General features: G+C 37.2%; 1 protein-coding gene across 1 annotated transcript in view; it reads right to left on the bottom strand.

Moving 5' to 3' along the window:
• COL19A1 (collagen type XIX alpha 1 chain) overlaps nucleotides 1-19552 on the bottom strand; it is a 321624-nt gene that overhangs the window by 227190 nt on the left and 74882 nt on the right. The window contains exons 10-11 of the mRNA XM_034990815.1: nucleotides 6036-6080; nucleotides 3569-3613 (exon numbers count right to left, since the gene is read on the bottom strand). Coding sequence (XP_034846706.1) covers nucleotides 3569-3613; nucleotides 6036-6080 — 90 coding nt within the window. The remainder of the gene's footprint in view (nucleotides 1-3568; nucleotides 3614-6035; nucleotides 6081-19552) is intronic.

Genomic DNA, 19552 nt, shown 5'->3' with positions numbered 1-19552 from the left:
CCACATTAGACATGTTGAGGATCTACTCTGTCTGGCTTAAGAGTTAAACTGGCCTGCAGGATAGATTTCTGGCCATCAAGAAAAACAGCAGATTCCTCTACTTTGTTTATACTGGATTATAGGATACCACATAGTGGTATCATCACTATGAAGATATCCAAAGACCATCTCTTTGACAGTTGATATATGTTTTCTTGTTCAACTGGTAGCCATGTGCCTTTGGTAGGTATGACATCTCTGAACAATAACAACTCCCTGAATTCTTTTGTTATGCAAATAGTGAGTTGTATCATTCAAAACAGTCAAATTTTAAATACAGTAAAGGCCACAATAAGGCATTTAAAGAGGAAAGGTAGATCTTATTGTAATTATATACCCAGTCTTCCACAAAGAATCGAAAATCAAATTAAATTGTCTTTTAGCAGGTGGGGGAATGGGCAAAATGGGTGAAGGGGAGTGGGAGGTACAGGCTTCCAGTTATGGGATGAATACATCATGAGGATGAAAGGTACAGCATGGGGAATATAATCAGTGGTATAATAATAGTGTTGTATGGATAGTAGCTACACTTGTGGTGAGGACAGCATAATGCATAGACTTGCTGAATCTCTATGTTGTACACCTGAAACTAATGTAACATTGTGTGTCAACTATACTGTAGAGGCCGCTTTTAGGCAACAGGCTCGAGTAATGGAAACTTGAGCAAGGCAAAAGGGCCCACGGTGATTACTGAGCTGAAGCAAACAGGCTCATTAAGCGATAGGCTCTAACTGACCAATGGGCTGCTTACAACTAGGCACAGTCCGTAAGATTACCAAAAAAGGGAAAATTCCATACGTCCTCATACTCCCTTATTCTGCCCTATAATTGTAACCCCTCACTACCACCTTGTGGCAGATAGTCTCTCCTTGCTGTTCTGCCCACAGCTCCCTTGCAGTGTATTCAATAAACTTCTATCTCTTTTGTTCTGCCTTGGGTGAATTCTTTCACTGTCGGCACTGCCTGCCCCCATCCAATTTTGGGATGTCCAACAAATGCTTTAATAAAAAAATTAAAAATAGATAGTCTTTGTTCAGAAAACAAATTATGCTGTAAGCAGTGCAAGAATCTCATGCTTGTGTCACATAGAAATGCGTGCTTCACATACTTTTCTTATTTAGTTAATCTAGAAACACAGTTTCTAATCTAGAAGCAAAAAGATGGCATTAATTATTTATCTTATGGGAAAATACATGTGGTCATAGATCAGAATATGTAGCGTGGAACACTGAAAAAATGCAAACATTTGCTATTTGGTAAGTAATAATCAAAGCAGAATATGTTTTTATTATAAGGGTTGCTATGTGAATTTTACATTTGGCTATAAACCATCTGAATTATAATTCTCATTCAAGGTATTGTCTTTTCTTTTTTTTTTTTTTTAAAGATTTTATTTATTTGACAGAGAGAGACACAGCGAGAGAGGGAACACAAGCAGGGGGAGTGGGAGAGGGAGAAGCAGGCTCTCCGTGGAGCAGGGAGCCCGATGCGGGGCTCGATCCCAGGACCCTGGGATCATGACTTGAGCTGAAGGCAGACGCTTAACGACTGAGCCACCCAGGCGCCCCAAGGTATTGTCTTTTCTATTTGATGCTTTATTTCTTCCTGTTATCTCTATCATTCTCCACAAATATTTTCACCTCATGGTGAAATTGACTATTTGAAAGCAATTGTTAATAGGTATGAGGAATTAGAAGGGAAATCTTTGAAGCCAAATATATGCAATATTTTTCTATACTTCATAGCCTGTGAGAATCTATTACTGAGCGATACCAACTATGTATAGAAAATATCAAAATAACCACTAAGATTTTAGTGAGATGGTGACTTTAAATTACAGAGAATTTATGTGTTTCCTTATTCTCACTTATTCCTACAGGTAAAGTCCCATTAATAAAACAGGAAATGTATAAATAAGACATTTATTTAAAGGCAATGACTGTCATTCTAAAGCAAAAATATTCAAAAGATCACTAAAAAGAGAGATCCACTTTTAAAATATAGTCGTAATTTAATGGAATTCTCCTCAATTATATGATTACTATATAACTATCCTTTTTTCTTCCTCACAGTTCTGTGAGGAAAAGTAATTAGCAAGTAGCTTACAACATGTATAATTTGTCATAATTATTATAGATGCTCATTCTGTCTAAAATACTTATTAAAGAAGCAAATAACTGATCCCGGCCCAGAAATCTAAATACAGGCAAGACTGTCTAATTTGAGATTATCTCTCCCCCTTCCCTTCTTGTGGCTGTCCAATTACAAGACATTTTGTGAAACAAAGAATGGTGCTGTTTTTGTTCTATTTAAAAATAAAACTAGATTTATGAAATGCAGAAGGATTCAAATGATTGTCTGAATGGAAATTTTGGATGACTAAGGCACTCCTATTCTCTGTACGTTCAGTAGAAGACTATAAATTTTTAAAACAAAGATTGCTTGAATATTGGGTTCACTGCTTCCCTCAGCACCACTCTGGATCCGTAGCCACAGTTTTCTCTGCCTCTGAGTCTGGTAACCTTGTGGAGTTTAAGGAGTTAACTATAACTCAATCTGGGATGTTGCACAATCCCTGTGGTTTTTCCCACACCTTGCCTGCCCTCCCTATTAAACCATCCCTTTATTTTAACTCTTTCAAACTATTCTATTTCACATCTCTTCTCTGTTTGACCCTAGTATAGTTCTTACTTATCTCCTCAGGAAAAATTTCACTGATACACCAGGTGTACATGGAAACAAAACATTTATTTAAAAGATTTGGACACTCAGTGCATCAGTGATGTTTTAGCACACAAATATAATGCTCAATGTTTGAATCATTTGTATATCAATGGAATGCATTTAGCGAGAAATATCTAGATAGAACTACCATCCAAACAAGCTTAGAAAGATTTCTGACAGGGCGCCTGGGTGGCTCAGTTGGTTAAGCGACTGCCTTCGGCTCAGGTCATGATCCTGGAGTCCCGGGATCGAGTCCCGCATCGGGCTCCCTGCTCGGCAGGGAGCCTGCTTCTCCCTCTGACCCTCCCCCCTCTCATGTGCTCTCTCTCTCTCATTCTCTCTGTCTCAAATAAATAAATAAAATCTTAAAAAAAAAAAAAAAGAAAGAAAGAAAGAAAGAAAAGAAAAGAAAAGAAAAGAAATACATGAGGGCGCCTGGGTGGCTCAGTCGTTAAGCGACTGCCTTCGGCTCAGGTCATGATCCTGGAGTCCCGGGATCGAGTCCCACGTCGGGCTCCCTGCTCCGCAGGGAGTCTGCTTCTCTCTCTGACCCTCCCCCCTCTCATGCTCTCTATCTCATTCTCTCTCTCAAATAAATAAATAAAATCTTTAAAAAAAAAAAAGATTTCTGACAATCATCAATATATTACGTCTAACTTAAGTGAAGTAAATATTTTAAGTTTTTTTCTAAAAAAATTAAAATTGTTTCTACGGAAAGCACAAGAGAAGTTAAGTATTCCACTTCAAAATATTTTCATGAACACAATGTATTTTTACTGATGCATACATCAAGAGAGAGATTTACCTTTTCACCAATTTCTCCTTTGCTGCCTTCAAAACCTTGCTCTCCCTGTAGAAGAGGAATATGATATATACGATAATAGGAACTCTACTTTTAACACACACAATTATTACAACAATAATGATAATGTTTCCAGTAAAAAAATCAGTAATTATAAATAAAAGCCATTTCTAATATGTAAACTTTAAACCAATATTAACTTGGATGAAATTTAAATATTCCTAAATATTAAAGGGTACAAGCTATAGCTTCACAACAGTGCTTTCAATGCAACGTAATCTCCATACACCTGCATTGCTCCATATACTGTACCTTTCTCATAGACGTTTTGAGAATTGAATGCATCAGCATAGTGCTTGGCACCAAATAAGTTAGCCATTGTTACTCTTACTTTTTATTATTGATTTATATTTATTACTTTTTTATTATTACTTTTAATTATTACTATTACTACTGACTTCACTAGATCCCGTAGAACAGCCCTCTCAAGCTGACGTCTGTGGAATACCGTTCCAGGGACAGCTGTGTGATGAATGAGTTCAGCCTTGAACCCTGGCTCCAGCTGAGTCCTGGCTCCAGCTCCTACACCAGAGCCATGCATGTTCTTTACCACCCAGATCTCCTGCCTCTCAGTCACAGAAAGGGGACTGGTGGCTGTAGCACCTTGCAAAAGGTCTGAGTCCCCTGTTCTCAACTAAAACCCTCTCTGATCTGACAAGCTTATTTTCCCACTGAATTCTGCACAGATATTTATAGTACTGATGTTTGATTCATAATTCAAATATTCACTGAATGCCAAATATAGGTCAGGCACTCAAGACAACACAGCCAGCCAATGAGTGCTGGAGAGGGGTCATTCTCCCCCCTCCCCCCACAAGATGCACTCGATAATCGTTTCCCAAGTGCATGGAGACAAGGGATGAAGGGTTTCTTATCTACGTTTTTTTTTTTTTTTGTAATGCTGCAACAAGGTGACGCTTGATACAATTAAAATTCATGTATTAGAAAAGGAATGCCCGCTTTTTACTGTAAGTATAATCTCTGTGTATATATTAGAAATCATATATAATCAAATATATGTATATCTTTATATGTATACACACACCTACACACATGATTAAATTATTATTTCTTCATGTGCCCTTAAGAAAGGTACCGGGAAAGACAACAGGTTAGTATTTGGGTATATTTGCCACTGAATGCATGGTCTATCTTTATTCTACCATTTTTCCTAAAATATGGACTTTAGCTTGATCTGTTAATCCAAGCTGACATTGAAGCTGCTAAATATCCCCAGTACATCAGCCACAATGTCAGCATGATGCAGCCACCACAAACAGCTGCTGGAAAGTCCAAAACTATTTCCCAGCAGATAAATCTGCACATCCCTTGGCTTGCAACTCAACTCACAGATGCAGCACATGCTGTATCAATGGGTTTTGTCTAGAGCTGCTGTGAAGAAATTCAGAGGCTTGCCATTTCATCACTGCCAGTTCAGTCTTACTTTCTTTATCAAGCCAAGCAAGGGAAGATTTTTCAAAAGCTGTAACTATCAATAAATGCATATCTTTTTTAATGGTAATTTTTAGCTACAGAGAAAAACCTAGATGTAATAGTAACTTCTGACATCTTGTTGCTAAGACCTGTAAAACTTCCAGAGCATAGAGATGATAGGGTTGGCCTGGGGGGGGGGGGGGGCTCTAATATTGCATCAGTAATGCTCTTCCCTGTGGTAGGATTATCTGGGTGGTATCATGACAGCTGGCTCCACCTGAAGTGGCTCCCCAAACCCTCCAGGAAACTGGAATAGACCAGACTCTGCGTGTCCAGCAATGCTGGTCATACTCCTTCCCAGGAGGAGAAAGCAGCCCTGGGACAATAAACGGGTACAAATCAAGTTCATCTTGGTAAAGAGAAAGATACTAAGCACAGAAAGAAGTAGCCCAGTCAATACAAACATTGTAATTTATTACAAATTTTTTATTCTGATAAAGATTTTTCGAAGAGATTAGTTGTAGCACCTTTGTAATATTTAATATTTTATATCACTGTAACTATTATGTTTAGTCGATCTGGGATATACAAAAAGGGAGATAAGTAAGAAAGAACCAAATATAGTCAAAGGCAGTAAAAATTGTTCCACTCTTCATTTTAGACGCTAATAGCAGTGAAAATATGTCCAGAGCAGCTCTGGACACTCCCACAGCCCCCGGAAAGCACCATCATTGACTTCTCTGGAGAAGCATGTTGCTAAAGCTCTCTGATAAAGCTTTCTCCTATCCTGATTCCTTTGAGAAGGGATTATTTCCATGGGTTCTCTTTGGAAAGACCAACTAATGGCTTTCTAAGAGCCTTCCAGGGAATTCAGTTTCATCAAATTAATTTTCTGAATCTTCACCATATTATGTGTAAATTCAATTTTTTAAGATGTTAAATTCTTAACTTATATAAAACATTAAAAACTCTTTACCTTTTGACCAGCTAAGCCTGGAGCTCCATGTAAACCATTTTCACCCTAAGTACAGAGAATAAGTTTTATTAGCCATAAAAAACAAATGAATAAAGAAATTTTTGCAGTTGGGCGCCTGGGTGGCTCAGTTGTTTAAGTGTCTTCGGCTCGGGCACCTGGGTGGCTCAGTTGGTTAAGCGACTGCCTTCGGCTCAGGTCATGATCCTGGAGTCCTGGATCGAGGCCCCCATCGGGCTCCCTGCTCAGCGGGGGGTCTGCTTCTCCCTCTGACCCTCTTCCCTCTCGTGCTCTCTGTCTCTCATTCTCTCTCTCAAATAAATAAATAAAATCTTAAAAAAAAAAAAAAGTGTCTTCGGCTCAGATCATGATCCTGGGGTCTTGGGATTGAGTCCCACGATGGGCTCCCTGCTCAGTGGGGAATCTGCTTCTCCCTCTCCTTCACTCCTCCCCTAGCTCGTGCTCTATCCCTCTTTCTCTTTCTCTCTCTCTCTCTCAAGTAAACAAATGAAATCTTAAAAAAAAAAAAAAGAAATTTTTACAGTCTTTAAGAACTAGTTCTAGTGTTGTGGGGAAAGGTAGCCTAATACTGAACGTCTAGCACATTCAGTGGCTTTCTATCTATCCTTCCTTATCTTACAACTGTGGGATTGGTACTTCAGTTTTACAAAATAAGAAAACAGACTCTATGGGGTGCTGGGTGGCTCAGTGGGTTAAGTGTCTGACTCCTGGTTTCAGCTCAGGTTGTGATCACATGGGTCGTGAGATCCAGGTCCGCAACGCGCTCCACGGGGAATCTGCTTGAAGATTCTCTTCATCTGCCCCCCCCCATTTATGTGCCCTCTCTCTCCCTCTCTTTCAAATAAATAAATCGAAGGAAGGAAGGAAGGAAGGAAGAAGGAAGGAAGGGAGGAAGGGAGGAAGGGAGGGAGGGAGGAAGGGAGGGAGGGAGGGAGGAAGGAAGGAAGGAAAGAAAGAAAACAGAGTCTCTGAGTAATGTTCAGGGTCACCCATCTTGTGGCACCACCTAAGATTTGAATTGAGGTCTCTCTAACTCCATGGCCTGCATGTTATTTAATATCCCTTATTTCATTTTCTCTTTCAAATCTCTGGACATGATATTGAAGTCTGGCATTGGTTTTCTATGGGCCAGGCACTATTCTCACAACAAACCTAATTGGGTACACTGTTACGATCATCTTACCATAGACGATTACACAGCCAGTGGGAGATAGAAATGGAATTTGAACGCAAACACTTCAGCTCTGTGCACACAAACACCTCCCTCCACTGTCTCATGGAAAAGATTTCTGGCTCATAAGTGACCTCATCTAACAACTGGATATATCTATATATCTATTAGAGATATATATCATGTCTATTATAGTGATAGACATACAGATATGTATGTAAACATGCTCATATATATACATCTGCTCATATCTGTTGATTGCCTTTAAATCGAAGACATACTCAATGCCATTTCACTTGAAACAACTGCTTACAAGAATTTTTAGTTCTTTCCATTCATCTGGTTCCTGTCTTGGGTAAAAAGGTTTTTAGCAGATGCTTATCAGTTTCCATTACTGGAATTCATGGGTCATTTCTTTGACAAGCCTGCTTTGTAAACAGCCCACCAGCTAAAATGAGATATTCCTGGGAGGATGTGCATATTCTCAATGGAACCTTAGGAATTTTGCTACTTATAGGAACTGACTTTGGCTCCTGAGTTTCCAGGTTTAGACAGCTCAAAATAAATTAACAATTCCATTGATCTGTTTTATTTCTAGAAAACATAAGTAATTTATAAGACAACAATTTTTAAGCATTACCTAGAATGAAGTTAGATACCAATTTTTAGAATTTTTAAGTAAAATTCAAATATATGAAGAAAAAAAATTACATCTTCAAACTTTAAAATAGTAATAATATATTCTGTCTAAATCTAAATAGAGCATTATTATTTCATTAATTAAAACATTTTGGAATAATTTTGTCATTTTTAATAGTTATATCATCATATACAGACACACATATTATTTTAAAGACTAAAGCTGTTCTTAGATTAAATTATCTAAGTTTTGGGGCGCCTGGGTGGCTCAGTCGTTAAGCGTCTGCCTTCGGCACAGGTCATGATCCCAGGGTCCTGGGATCGAGCCCTGCATCGGGCTCCCTGCTCGGCGGGAGGCCTGCTTCTCCCTCTCCCCCTCCCCCTGCTTGTGTTCCCTCTCGCGCTGTGTATCTCTCTGCCAAATAAATAAATAAAATCTTTAAAAATAAATAAATAAATAAATAAATAAATAAATAATCTAAGTTTTTCCACAGTATAACTGCTATCATCATAGAATATAATAAACACTAAAGGCAAAATTCTGTTGTTAAGTGGAATTAAGTGTTGAAGCATCAATAAAGTATAATATACTTATCTATGTAATAAATATATTTCTATTATTTAAAAAACTGTTATAGGGGTGCCTGGGTGACTCAGTCTTTAAGCGTCTGCCTTTGGCTCAGGTCATGATCCCGGAGTCCTGGGATTGAGCCCCACATCGGGCTCCCTGCACCGTGGGAAGCCTGCTTCTCCCTCTTCCGCTCCCCCTGCTTGTGTTCCCTCTCTCGCTGTGTGTCTCTCTCTCTGTCAAATAAATAAATGAAATTTAAAAAAAAAAAAATTTAAAAGGTAAAAATAAAAAACTGTTATAGTTCTAGACCCCAGGCATTACACAAATATATGAGAAACTTCCCATTTCATTTGATAAAGTGATAGTAAAAGCACATTAAGTATTTGATGCCCGGGAACATTCTGTGGAAATTGAGCTTCTGTTACTCATCACAGAAGTATGTCCACTTGTTCATAAGGAGCAGAATTATTTTCATCGGTTGGTCTAATATAATGTTTTATATCACATTACAAGTTACACAAGATAACAAGATATGGCAGATAATCCAGTAAAGTACACTGATACAGTATTCACGGCCAAAAATACTTTTGGGGGAAAAAAAGTAGTGATGGTATCTCTTTCTCATTTTCTTTGCCGACAGCCCACTCCTAGGTACTACGCGCTTCAAATTCTGGCACCTCAAGCCCCACGTCTGGCATACGTCAGGTTAGGGTTATACCCAGAAATATCGTTAATTGTGTACCAAAAATCTCTAAAGCTGTGATATTAAGGCTGTTTTTCTTTCTTTAATGGACACAGGTTTAATGATTATTGCAATTAAAATGTGATATTTTCCTATGGCCAGTGTTAATTGGCCCCATTCTTTCCTGACTAGGAATTGGTTTTGTAAACATAATCCTAAACTCCCAGATAACCAGTGGACACCACTGATGACTCTCACAGGAAAAAGTCAGCTTCACACACTAGCAGGTGGAAGATTGTGAGACTCTGAGTGGACACTATTGAAGCTTAAATTTGGCAACACTGGTATTCAGAACCCTTTTTACTTTTTCTCTCATTGATTTTCTTGAAGTGATCAGAGATGTCCTACTTAACAATTTTTAATAATCTTAAACCATTTGTCATTTTTCTAGTTCCTAAGGGATAAATTAACATATTTATTTTGTCCCTATCTCAAAAACAAACAAACAGATTTGTTAAGTAGCATAAAACTAAAGAAGAAAATAGCCTTAAAGAGCAAACTTTTGTTTAAAAGATTCATGGATAATGACATTTCCGTCAGGACTTTATCCAAAACCTAATGCAGCTTGAGGTCAAATGGAATTCTACCTAGCAAATAAATGGCCTATCTAAAATTACTGGATGGGCAGACATTAGCTGCTTTTTCTGAACCTTGCTGTTTTTCCTTCCTCCCAGTCCCGGCACAAAAAAGAAATAAGAAGCTTCTCCGGCTTCTGATCAATATTTTAGCCCATTATTGAGAGAAAAGTACAATCAATATTTCCCACAGCCACCATAACATTCCAAGCTTGTTTCTCAGGCATATACTTTGTTACGGGTTTTCCCATCAAAGGAACTGTGTCCTTTTCCTGTTACAAATGCAAGCTACAGAAGGACAAGCGAATGAGTATGTGTAATACCAAGTGGGGCCAAATTTAACGTTGTGGCTGATAGTACTTTTGCCGTGTTATTACACTGTAATGCATCTCCCATCTCCGACTTCACAGAGCCATCTAAAGCACCCTTTCCAGAATTCAAAGCAACCTCTTTGAGAAGCTTTTGGAAAAAACTTAGGTGTGATTTAGAGCCAGCTGGTGGCTTTCTGAAAAACTGATCAAAGGATTTCATTTTACCTCCTTTTTATCACTGCACATTTCCCTGAAGTAAGCACAGCTAGGCATAAAAAATAATTAGTTTTCCTGATTCCTTTGACAGTGGGATCTATGTCTTTTCTTATTATGCAGGAAATACATGTTGTCTGGACACTTGATAAGAAATCACATTCCCCAGGGCTATGTTTCCAAACCTAGTCCCAATGAGACAGAGCAAAGAAAGATTAAACAGGGAAGTGAAAATTTGCTAATAACTATACCTAAGCCCAGAAAACAGTATTTATATACTATGTCGCAGTGATTTTTTTGGTTTAAAAAATTAGGCATTCACCCTCTGATTAAAAAGTCTGAAATCCTACTATATAACACTGCTTCCATATTTAAAAATTTAATTTGGCCTATCATTTCATTTTACAGCACGTTTTCCAGGAACGGATATATTTGGAAATATATCAGTGTTTTCCCACTAATTAACTCATATTTATTAAGAGAAGATTTACTTAAATTGAATGTTGAGTGAAATAGCTGGGAAAAACATCTGAAATGGAATGCCAGAATTCTAGCATGAAAACCAACAAAAGAGGCAGGTGAAAGTAAATCTGATTTTGATTTTGTGTATCGCTAACTTGACCTCTACATTTCTGACTACAGGTCTGCTTTACTCAGGACATAATCTTCAGAAATTGAATTTTTATGGTTCTTAAATTGTTGCCACTCAACTAAATACTTCAAGAAATAAAATAGATACCTCCTATTTTTTTTTTTCAGACCTTTCATCCAATCTAAGTCCTTTTGTTTTCAGGGAGGAGTATTTTTTCCTCCTATTTTCTTGGACTTCATTCCAAGAAATAAATTGTCAAGTTAAAAAGTATATACTGCATAGGGTTTAAAACTTCAAACTTTTCGAATTCTTTGTATTTGTTGGATCCTTAATGCAGCAAACACATGGATTTACATTATCATATTAATGTTCAGGATAAGGCAAATTTATAATATTCTTTTTCTTTTTTTAAAGATTTTATTTATTTATTTGACAGAGAGAGGCACAGCGAGAGAGGGAACACAAGCAGGGGGAGTGGGAGAGGGAGAAGCAGGCTTCCCGCCGAGCAGGGAGCCCGATGTGGGGCTCGATCCCAGGACCCTGAGATCATGACCTGAGCTGAAGGCAGACGCTTAACGACTGAGCCACCTAGGCACCCCAAATTTATAATATTCTTAACCATAAGATGAATGAGCTTGTTACTTATTATTACTTATTCTTATGGGTCGGTTCAAAGAAGGGAAAACTAGCCCACCAAAGGTAATATATGGTCAATACATGTCTTAATCATAATAATATAAATATGGGGAGTTAGCAGTAGCTGAATCCAACATATACTGTCTCAAAAACTACCAACCTGAGTGACCTGTGTGTGTGGGTACACAAGAATATGCAAGTGCATATACCTAGAAAAGCAGGATGGGTAGTCTTAAATATAGGGACAAGAATAAATTCATACATTGATATCCACCATCTCCATTAAAGAATTTATAGTGTTATACGCAAACAACGAATCATGGAATACTACAACAAAAACTAATGATGTACTGTATGGTGACTAACATAACATAATAAAATTAAAAAAAGAATTTGTGGAGGTACTGACTCTACTGAAAGCTTCTTAAAGTCAGGCACTTTTGCTGTTTAATTTGTATTTTGGAGAGCAGAACAAAACAATTCAAATTGGATACTGTAAGTGGATACTGCAACAATGCTTTCTGAACTCAAATTAACCTTCCCCAAATTTCTACCCATTAGTCTTATTTCACAAAGGAAAAATATCTTATGGGTCTTATATATGACATCCCTCTGTGTCAATATCAAGCCTATTCAGCAAATCAATAATTTTTCAAAGATAGTCTGGAGTCCCTTAATATGTTAGTCACTGTTTCCTGGGCACACACTGGTCACACAATATGTCTCTTAAAATGAGGCACTCAGAATTCAGCACATCACTTCAGAAATGGTCTCACCACACAGAATAGAGAACAGAAATGTCATACACACAAAGACACACACACACACACACACACACACACCCCTTGTTCTGGACACTATCCAGTACTCCTATTAATACAACTTGCTTTTTTAAAGCTAAATTGCTTATGTATACATTGAGCTTATAGTCAACTACAACCATTAAGTTTTCCTTTCAAGGGACTATATCTTACAATCCTTTTACAAATTAATTGAATGAAAATTATACTGAGTTATTCAAATTAAAAAACAAGAAAACAAATAATTTTGAAATTATTTAGACAATTTAGAATTTAGACAATTCTTTCCATATATAACATAGGAAACTGAGCCTTGATCAGTGTGGTAGAGCCCATTAAAAACCTGCACTCCTATGTACTTATGAGGATTTTTTTTCAAGTGGCGTTGTCAAGAACAAGTGTTTTGGCTTTTCACTATATTGTAAGACCAGCTCTAAGATAGTCTCTAAGTAAGCTTGAAGCTTCATTAAAGTACTAGGGAAATAGAAGACATTTAACATGAATCATCTCCTGAAATATCCGAAATATAGTAACTGGCATCTGAATCAAGTATTCTAACAAGTGAAAGATGATGTAAGGTATGAAGAGAAGGACAGTGTCTTCAGTAAGCTCCTAATTGAGGACAGTGAGATACCAGTAAGTGCAAACTATTTCCTGTCCAAAGTATTCCTCCTGATGAGTAATTTATAGCTCTACTCTGTATCAATTACTTCTACTGGAGCTTTAATGCACTCAAGTCTTTGGTTATTTATCTTTAGCCCTGAGGTAAATGGTTGTGAAGACATGGAGAAAGAACATGCATTAGTAACGTTGTCAGAAAGTCAGGAGATTTTTTTTCAAACCTAATTTGGAAAAAGAGAGAGCGTGATAACCTGAAGATTTCTGCTTGAGAGAGAAGAAAGAGCATAGTTTCTCCATGAGAAAATGGGAAGCAAATTCTGGAGCTGCACACACTTCTCTCTGTTAGATTTCCCTCTAGGAAGCAGTATCTGTAAGCTTTGCTAGGTAGATAAGAGATTCTCCTGCCCTCCTATTTCCCTGAAGCATGCTTTTGCAGAAAGTTCAGAAGACTTGCACTGATGCACCGCTGCCTCTTCCAATTCCCGCTCAGCACGGTTCTAAACAATCATCTTCAATTTCTTTTCTCTACTGGCCTGGGGCTAAGCCCACTTGAGTTCTGAATAACTCAACAAACACTTATCCAGAATCAATCAGGTGCCAAATGCTGGGTCAGGTTCTGGGGTTACAGGAACAAGACCTTGTTCTCTTGGAGCTCACAGCTGAGACAAAGACACAAACTATGTTGATAGTGTAAATAAAGTACTATGGGAGCAGAGAGAAGGGGCTATTAACCCATCCAGTGCCAAGGAGACTTTACGGAAAAGATACAATTTTTCTTCAGCTTTGAATTTAGTAATCTGTGAAAATGTAAGATGGTCAGAGGGAAGAAATGTACCAATCATGTATGATCATGCTCTTGAATCTTCTACTCAGTACCTAACAGGTTCATTCAGTACCCTACACTGGCTAATGTCTGTCCCTCACTTGGATAGCTAAAATCTCCTTTACACAGAGTCGCTTTTAGAAAACTCTAATATCTGAAATTGTAGATGTCTTTTTATCAAATACCAATTACACCTTAAATGCACTCTGGCGTATCTCAGCAATCTACACCAAGGATAAAATAGCCACTAAACTATGCAGAGAAGTGGAGAGTGTGTGATCTTTTTTATGGCAATATTTTACTATTTATGTGCTAGATTCTCATAGTGCATTAAACCAAATAGGAACATTAGCAGACTAAGTTCTCGAAATCTGGCTGTTTAGCAAATAAAAGTCAAGTGCCTGGGTGCCAGATCCACTGCATGTGTTGAGCCTGTCATCCATCTGTTGTGTTCTCTGCCAACTGCTCTACTTGGGGTGTGCATGGAAGGCATTAGAAGGGAATAAGAAACCATTAAGAAATAAAATCAACTGCAGAGTAAGCAAGTTTCTTTTTCTTTTTCCTGTCCTGCTGTTACCCTCTGTCCTTCTCATGTTTCTTTATTTTACTGTTATATTGTATGAAAATAGTGCTCATAAATGAGACAATTAAACAAGGCTTACTCCATGTAAAAGCAGTAGTTTTCTCACTGATAATCCAGGTATCATTCTTGGAACTCTAGTAAGTGAAGTCAACAGTAGGTTGACAAAACTGTTTTCTTTGTGGTCATTTTCCCTATGAATAGTGGTTATAATAAAAAGTTCAAGCCTATGTCCAGATTTGACTATCTTTTTTCACTGCAGAATTTTCTGAAATATACAGAAGTATACAGATGATTCTCTGTTTAAGAAGCATTTCCTCTAACACAAAGCTCATACTTGTTTTGTAAACCTTGACAAGGTCATAGGAAGGATAGAGCCCATTGTTAGAATAAAGGTGAGCTGCCCTTCTTTTGTTCTTCTCATTTAGTATTTCAATTCCTACAATAAATTGTTGCATACAAATAGGTATTTTAACTTTTTTTTTTTAAACTTGGGAAGACCTCTGAAATTAATACTAATTCTGAATCTCGGTGGAAAACGAGGTGACACTAGATAATATAGATGGAAAGCCAAATGACTTAAAAATTCTCTATCTTTTTCAATAAATGCCTATAAGTTTCTGAATCTCTAAGGCATTACTGCTACATCTGGACCAGGGCTGTCTCGGAGTTCATTATAATTCACAACAGCTACCGGCCTTGTCTGCGCTTTCATAAACTGTAACAGCATCTGCCTTTATTTCCTGAAGCGGCAGTCTTCTCATAAAATGTCTTTTTAAGGGGAAAATCGAGATTCAGAGATCACAGTCATTTCATTTTCCAACTGAAAAGAAATACAAAGGCGGACAGGGAACAATGGATGTGCCCAGTTCGGTCTAGCCCTGCTGCAGAGACTGGGGGCTTCAGAGCCTGTGGTGAAAGGGCTGTCGCACAAAGCGCCTCGGCGTGAGCATGGTTAGCCCGGCTGGTTTTAAGTCAGGCAACTTGGCAACTCTCTCATCACGTTATCAAATATACTTCTTAAGCGCTTTAATGCATATGGCTTTTTACCTCTGGAAGTTCACTTTTTTTTTTTTTTAATAAACTCATGGTGCTAAGTTAAACGCTTTTGTTTTTGACCAAATGAATATACAACAAAAGTTTGTATATATATATTTGACCAAAAGAATATACAGTTATATATATACTTAAATTAGATCTATAGTAAGTATTCTTATATATACTTATATATAACATTATATATTTATATATTGAAAGCATATTCTATAGAAAATATAAAGAGAATTCTCTAGGTTAGGTGCTGAGGTAAGGTAATCTGGAGGGTGTGACCATGATTGGCCACCCGGAGGTGGACAGATAAGGATCTCCAGACAGTCCAGGTATGGGAATTTTAAAAGCTTATTTCAAATATACTTCTGAATTTGGAAACCAAACAGAATCATGTTGTTTTCATAATACTTATTTCGGAAGATAAAGCGAAACAAAATACTTTCATTCGGTGAAAAAAACATATGATGAAGATTTTCAATTGGGGGACACAATTTTCTGAGGGTGGGAGAGTCAGAACCTCTACAGTTGGGGGGTCCATGGATTTAAGGAGAAGGAACACAGCCTCACCTGCAGTAGAATTCAGGAAACCCTCTGTACAATTCCCTCTCTAGGCAGTAGGCAAACGAATTTAAGATCTAATAAACTGCCTGTACAAAGGAAATTCGGATACTTGAGGAGCTTTATCCAGATGAAGTAAAGGTGCCAGAGCTATGAACTCATATGGGTAAGATTCAAATCCTGGACCTACCATCTGTTAGCTATGAAACTTTGGGGAAGTTTTTATTCTATCTTAGTTTCTTAATCTATGAAATAGTGATGATAGTAAATCTTACCTCAGAGATACTGTGAGAAATAAATAAAATGATGTAAAGAAGTCTGTGGACAGTGTCTAGCACATAATAATGATTGAGTAAATGGCTGCTATTATTAATATTGAAGAGTTTATACTCATATATATATAGTTAAATAGAAAATTAATTGGTTTGCTAACATGCAAACATTACTTTGTTTTTAGAGGTCAAAATTATCTAAGATATGTATGACTTTTAACATTTTCCACCAAATATATTTTGAATAAATGATATAAATTCCCTCAAATGAGTTCTAATTTAGTTTCATAGTAAACCTGCGTTTAGAATAACTGAATCATCAAACTGTTTTCTTTTAAAATTATATCTATTTATCAAATACAGTAGTCCTATCCTTATCTACAGGGAATACCTTCCAAGACCTAAAACCACAGATAGTACCAAATCCTATATATACTGTGGTTTTTCCCTATACATACATATCTATGACAAAGTTTAATTGATAAATTAGACACAGGAAGAGATTAACAATAATAACTAATAATAAAATAGAATAATTATAACAATGTACTGTAACAAAAGTTATGTGAATAGGGTCTCTCTCAACATATCTTACTGTACTGTATTTGCCCTTCTTCTTGTGATGTTATGAGATGATAAAATGCCTACATGATGAGATGAAATGAATTGAATGACAGGCATTGTGACGTAGCATTAGGATACTACTGACCTTCTGACCATATGTCCGAAGGAGGACCATCTGCTTCCAGATTGCAGTTGACCGCTGATAAGTGGGTACTACTATATTTATTCATAGAACAGGCACTGAGCTGTCACTTTTATGAATAATCTCATTTAATCCTTAAGACAAAGCTAAAAGTGGATACAATATAATGCCCATTTTAAAAAAGGAAAAAACTTGGAAGAAACCAAGAGACATGCCCTAAAATTATAGACTGAGGATTTGAGCTGGGATTCAAACATAGGCAATCAAACTCTGGTTAGTCAATATCTGAATGGTACAATAATGATGGCTATCATTTACTGCATACCTACTCTGTGAGAAACAGAATTTTTCTTTTTTTGTGAAAGTTTTCTTAGTAAAATAAACATTTTAGGGATAAACTGTAGGTAATTAAGCAGACAGAAGACTGGTTTTAGCATAAATTAGGCTCCATATTTATTGACCTTTTCCTATCACATTATTAGGATTAAGATGACTAGAAAATAATTATTCCTGTTTTTTAAAAATATCCCCACTTCTCAAAGAACGTATCTGATACACAGCATACATAAGTGAAATAGAGAATGAGGTAACTTTTTTTTTTTTTTTTTTTTTGAGAGAGAGAGAATGAGAGACAGAGAGCATGAGAGGGAGGAGGGTCAGAGGGAGAAGCAGACTCCCTGCTGAGCAGGGAGCCCGATGCGGGACTCGATCCAGGGACTCCAGGATCATGACCTAAGCCGAAGGCAGTCGCTTAACCAACTGAGCCACCCAGGCGCCCCGAGAATGAGGTAACTTTTTGTTTGAAACACTCAAGTAATGAACACAAGCAGGCTTTGAGTGTTATGTTTGTAGGTAACACGGTGGGCAGGTTTTGCTCCCAGGGTCCAAACCCTCACTTCATTTTCCCACCACACACCACAAGGGTGTTGTGAACGTATGTGTGTGCATGCACGTGTGTATAAGTGCAAGCACATGTGTGATCTTATGCATTAAGTGATTTAGTTCTCACGGAAATTAGGCCATCCAATTTACTCATCTTGACTGCCAGTGGTTTCTGTCCAACCAAGCTTACCAGAAGTCACCAGTGACTAATAACCTATAACACCTGCTACACTGGCTATGTAAGATAGCTTTTCTGACATGAACTCCGAGCAGAAAATTTGCCAAGTCTCTTAGGCAAAATCCTAGCTGTGCTGAATGGATGTAAAGGGGACAGTTATTGGCTCGGTGTGTTGGGAGCAGAGCTGCACATATAAGGTTAGAATGCCTAGTGCAAGTCTGTATATGGTGATGAGTATTAGAATCACAAAAGAACATAATTAGATGCTCTAGTTCTTCATCCTCCATGAGTTTCCATATCCCATAAATTGATTTCATAATATAGTGTTGTTTAGTGTCCTATTTTTCTCCTGGGCCTCAGAAGAAACTAATACTTTGTTCAGGGCCTTGATTTAAAAAATTTACTGCTATCACCTAGCCAAACTTCAATATGTAGGTTTATCTTAGAATAATAGGATTAATATGCAAATCACTTAATTTATTACAGTATCACACTAGATGTAAATATAAAGTATAGCTGATGTACAAATTCTACTTTACACTGCTCGGAATATGCTTCACTCCATTAACATCAATCAACTTTCTAGTTTAAATATTAAACTTTAAAAAATTAAGAAAGCTTCACTTTGAGAATATTATACCTGAGCTATATGTTCAATGGCACTTTGCATATGTTCTTGTTCCAAGCGAGACAATTCATCTTTTTTAATTTTATCTTTAAACAGAACCCTTAAGCATTTCTAATTCCAAGAAAAAGAACCCCAAAGAATTCAAATGCTCAGAAGAAGAATCAAAGTTGAGCCTGTCTGGGTACTCTGGGAGATGCATACAAGTCACATTAAGCCAACTGTGGGAGATCCGGCTCTGCGAATACTGAATACTTTAAGAACTAATAATTTTCTTTGGAAATTTACTCAGAAAAATCAATCAAGTTATTTTCATCTTAAAAAAATACAAGTATTTTACTCCAAATATAAGTGCTCATCTTTACAACTATAATGTCAAAATTTTGAAGTTTTAAAAATTAAGAAAAATTGATATGTCCTTATTGGAGTGAAATATTTAAAACTTACTAACCATGCCATCCAATAACATAGCAGTTTTCTTGTTATTTTCATTCTGTATCTATTCATTAGAGTTATTTTAAATAAATGGTGACCTGTGGATTATGGAAGTGAGAAAAACACTCTTCAGGTGACATGTCTGCACTCAGGAGTGTTACATCCCTTTAACTGCCAAATGAAGTGACAAGTTAGAAGCAGACCTGGTGCCACCAGTGACTGTGACCTTGAGGATAGGCTATGGCCAAAGACTCATGATTCTATAGATACTGGAAGGGTACTGGCCGCTAAGGAGGGTCTGTGAGAATCCAAGAGCTCAGTGTAGCCTGATACTATATTCAACACCACTGGAAGCTTCATGAATTCTCTAATTGTCCTGCTTTCCCATAACTTAGTGTGTAAAATTATATGAATCTTACTTTACATCCCATAGTAAAGAAGTCCAATTATCTATAATCATTTTATAGAGTCCAAGTACTCCAGTGATTCTGTATTTGGCTTAAAAAAAAGTTCCCATAT

This window comes from Mirounga leonina, unplaced genomic scaffold (genome assembly GCF_011800145.1).
Source record: "Mirounga leonina isolate KUSES-001 unplaced genomic scaffold, KU_Mleo_1.0 Mir_53, whole genome shotgun sequence".
NCBI classification, from domain to species: domain Eukaryota; kingdom Metazoa; phylum Chordata; class Mammalia; order Carnivora; family Phocidae; genus Mirounga; species Mirounga leonina.
The sequence above is the reverse complement of the archived record's forward strand: the minus strand, read 5'-3'. Positions and strand labels throughout refer to the sequence as shown.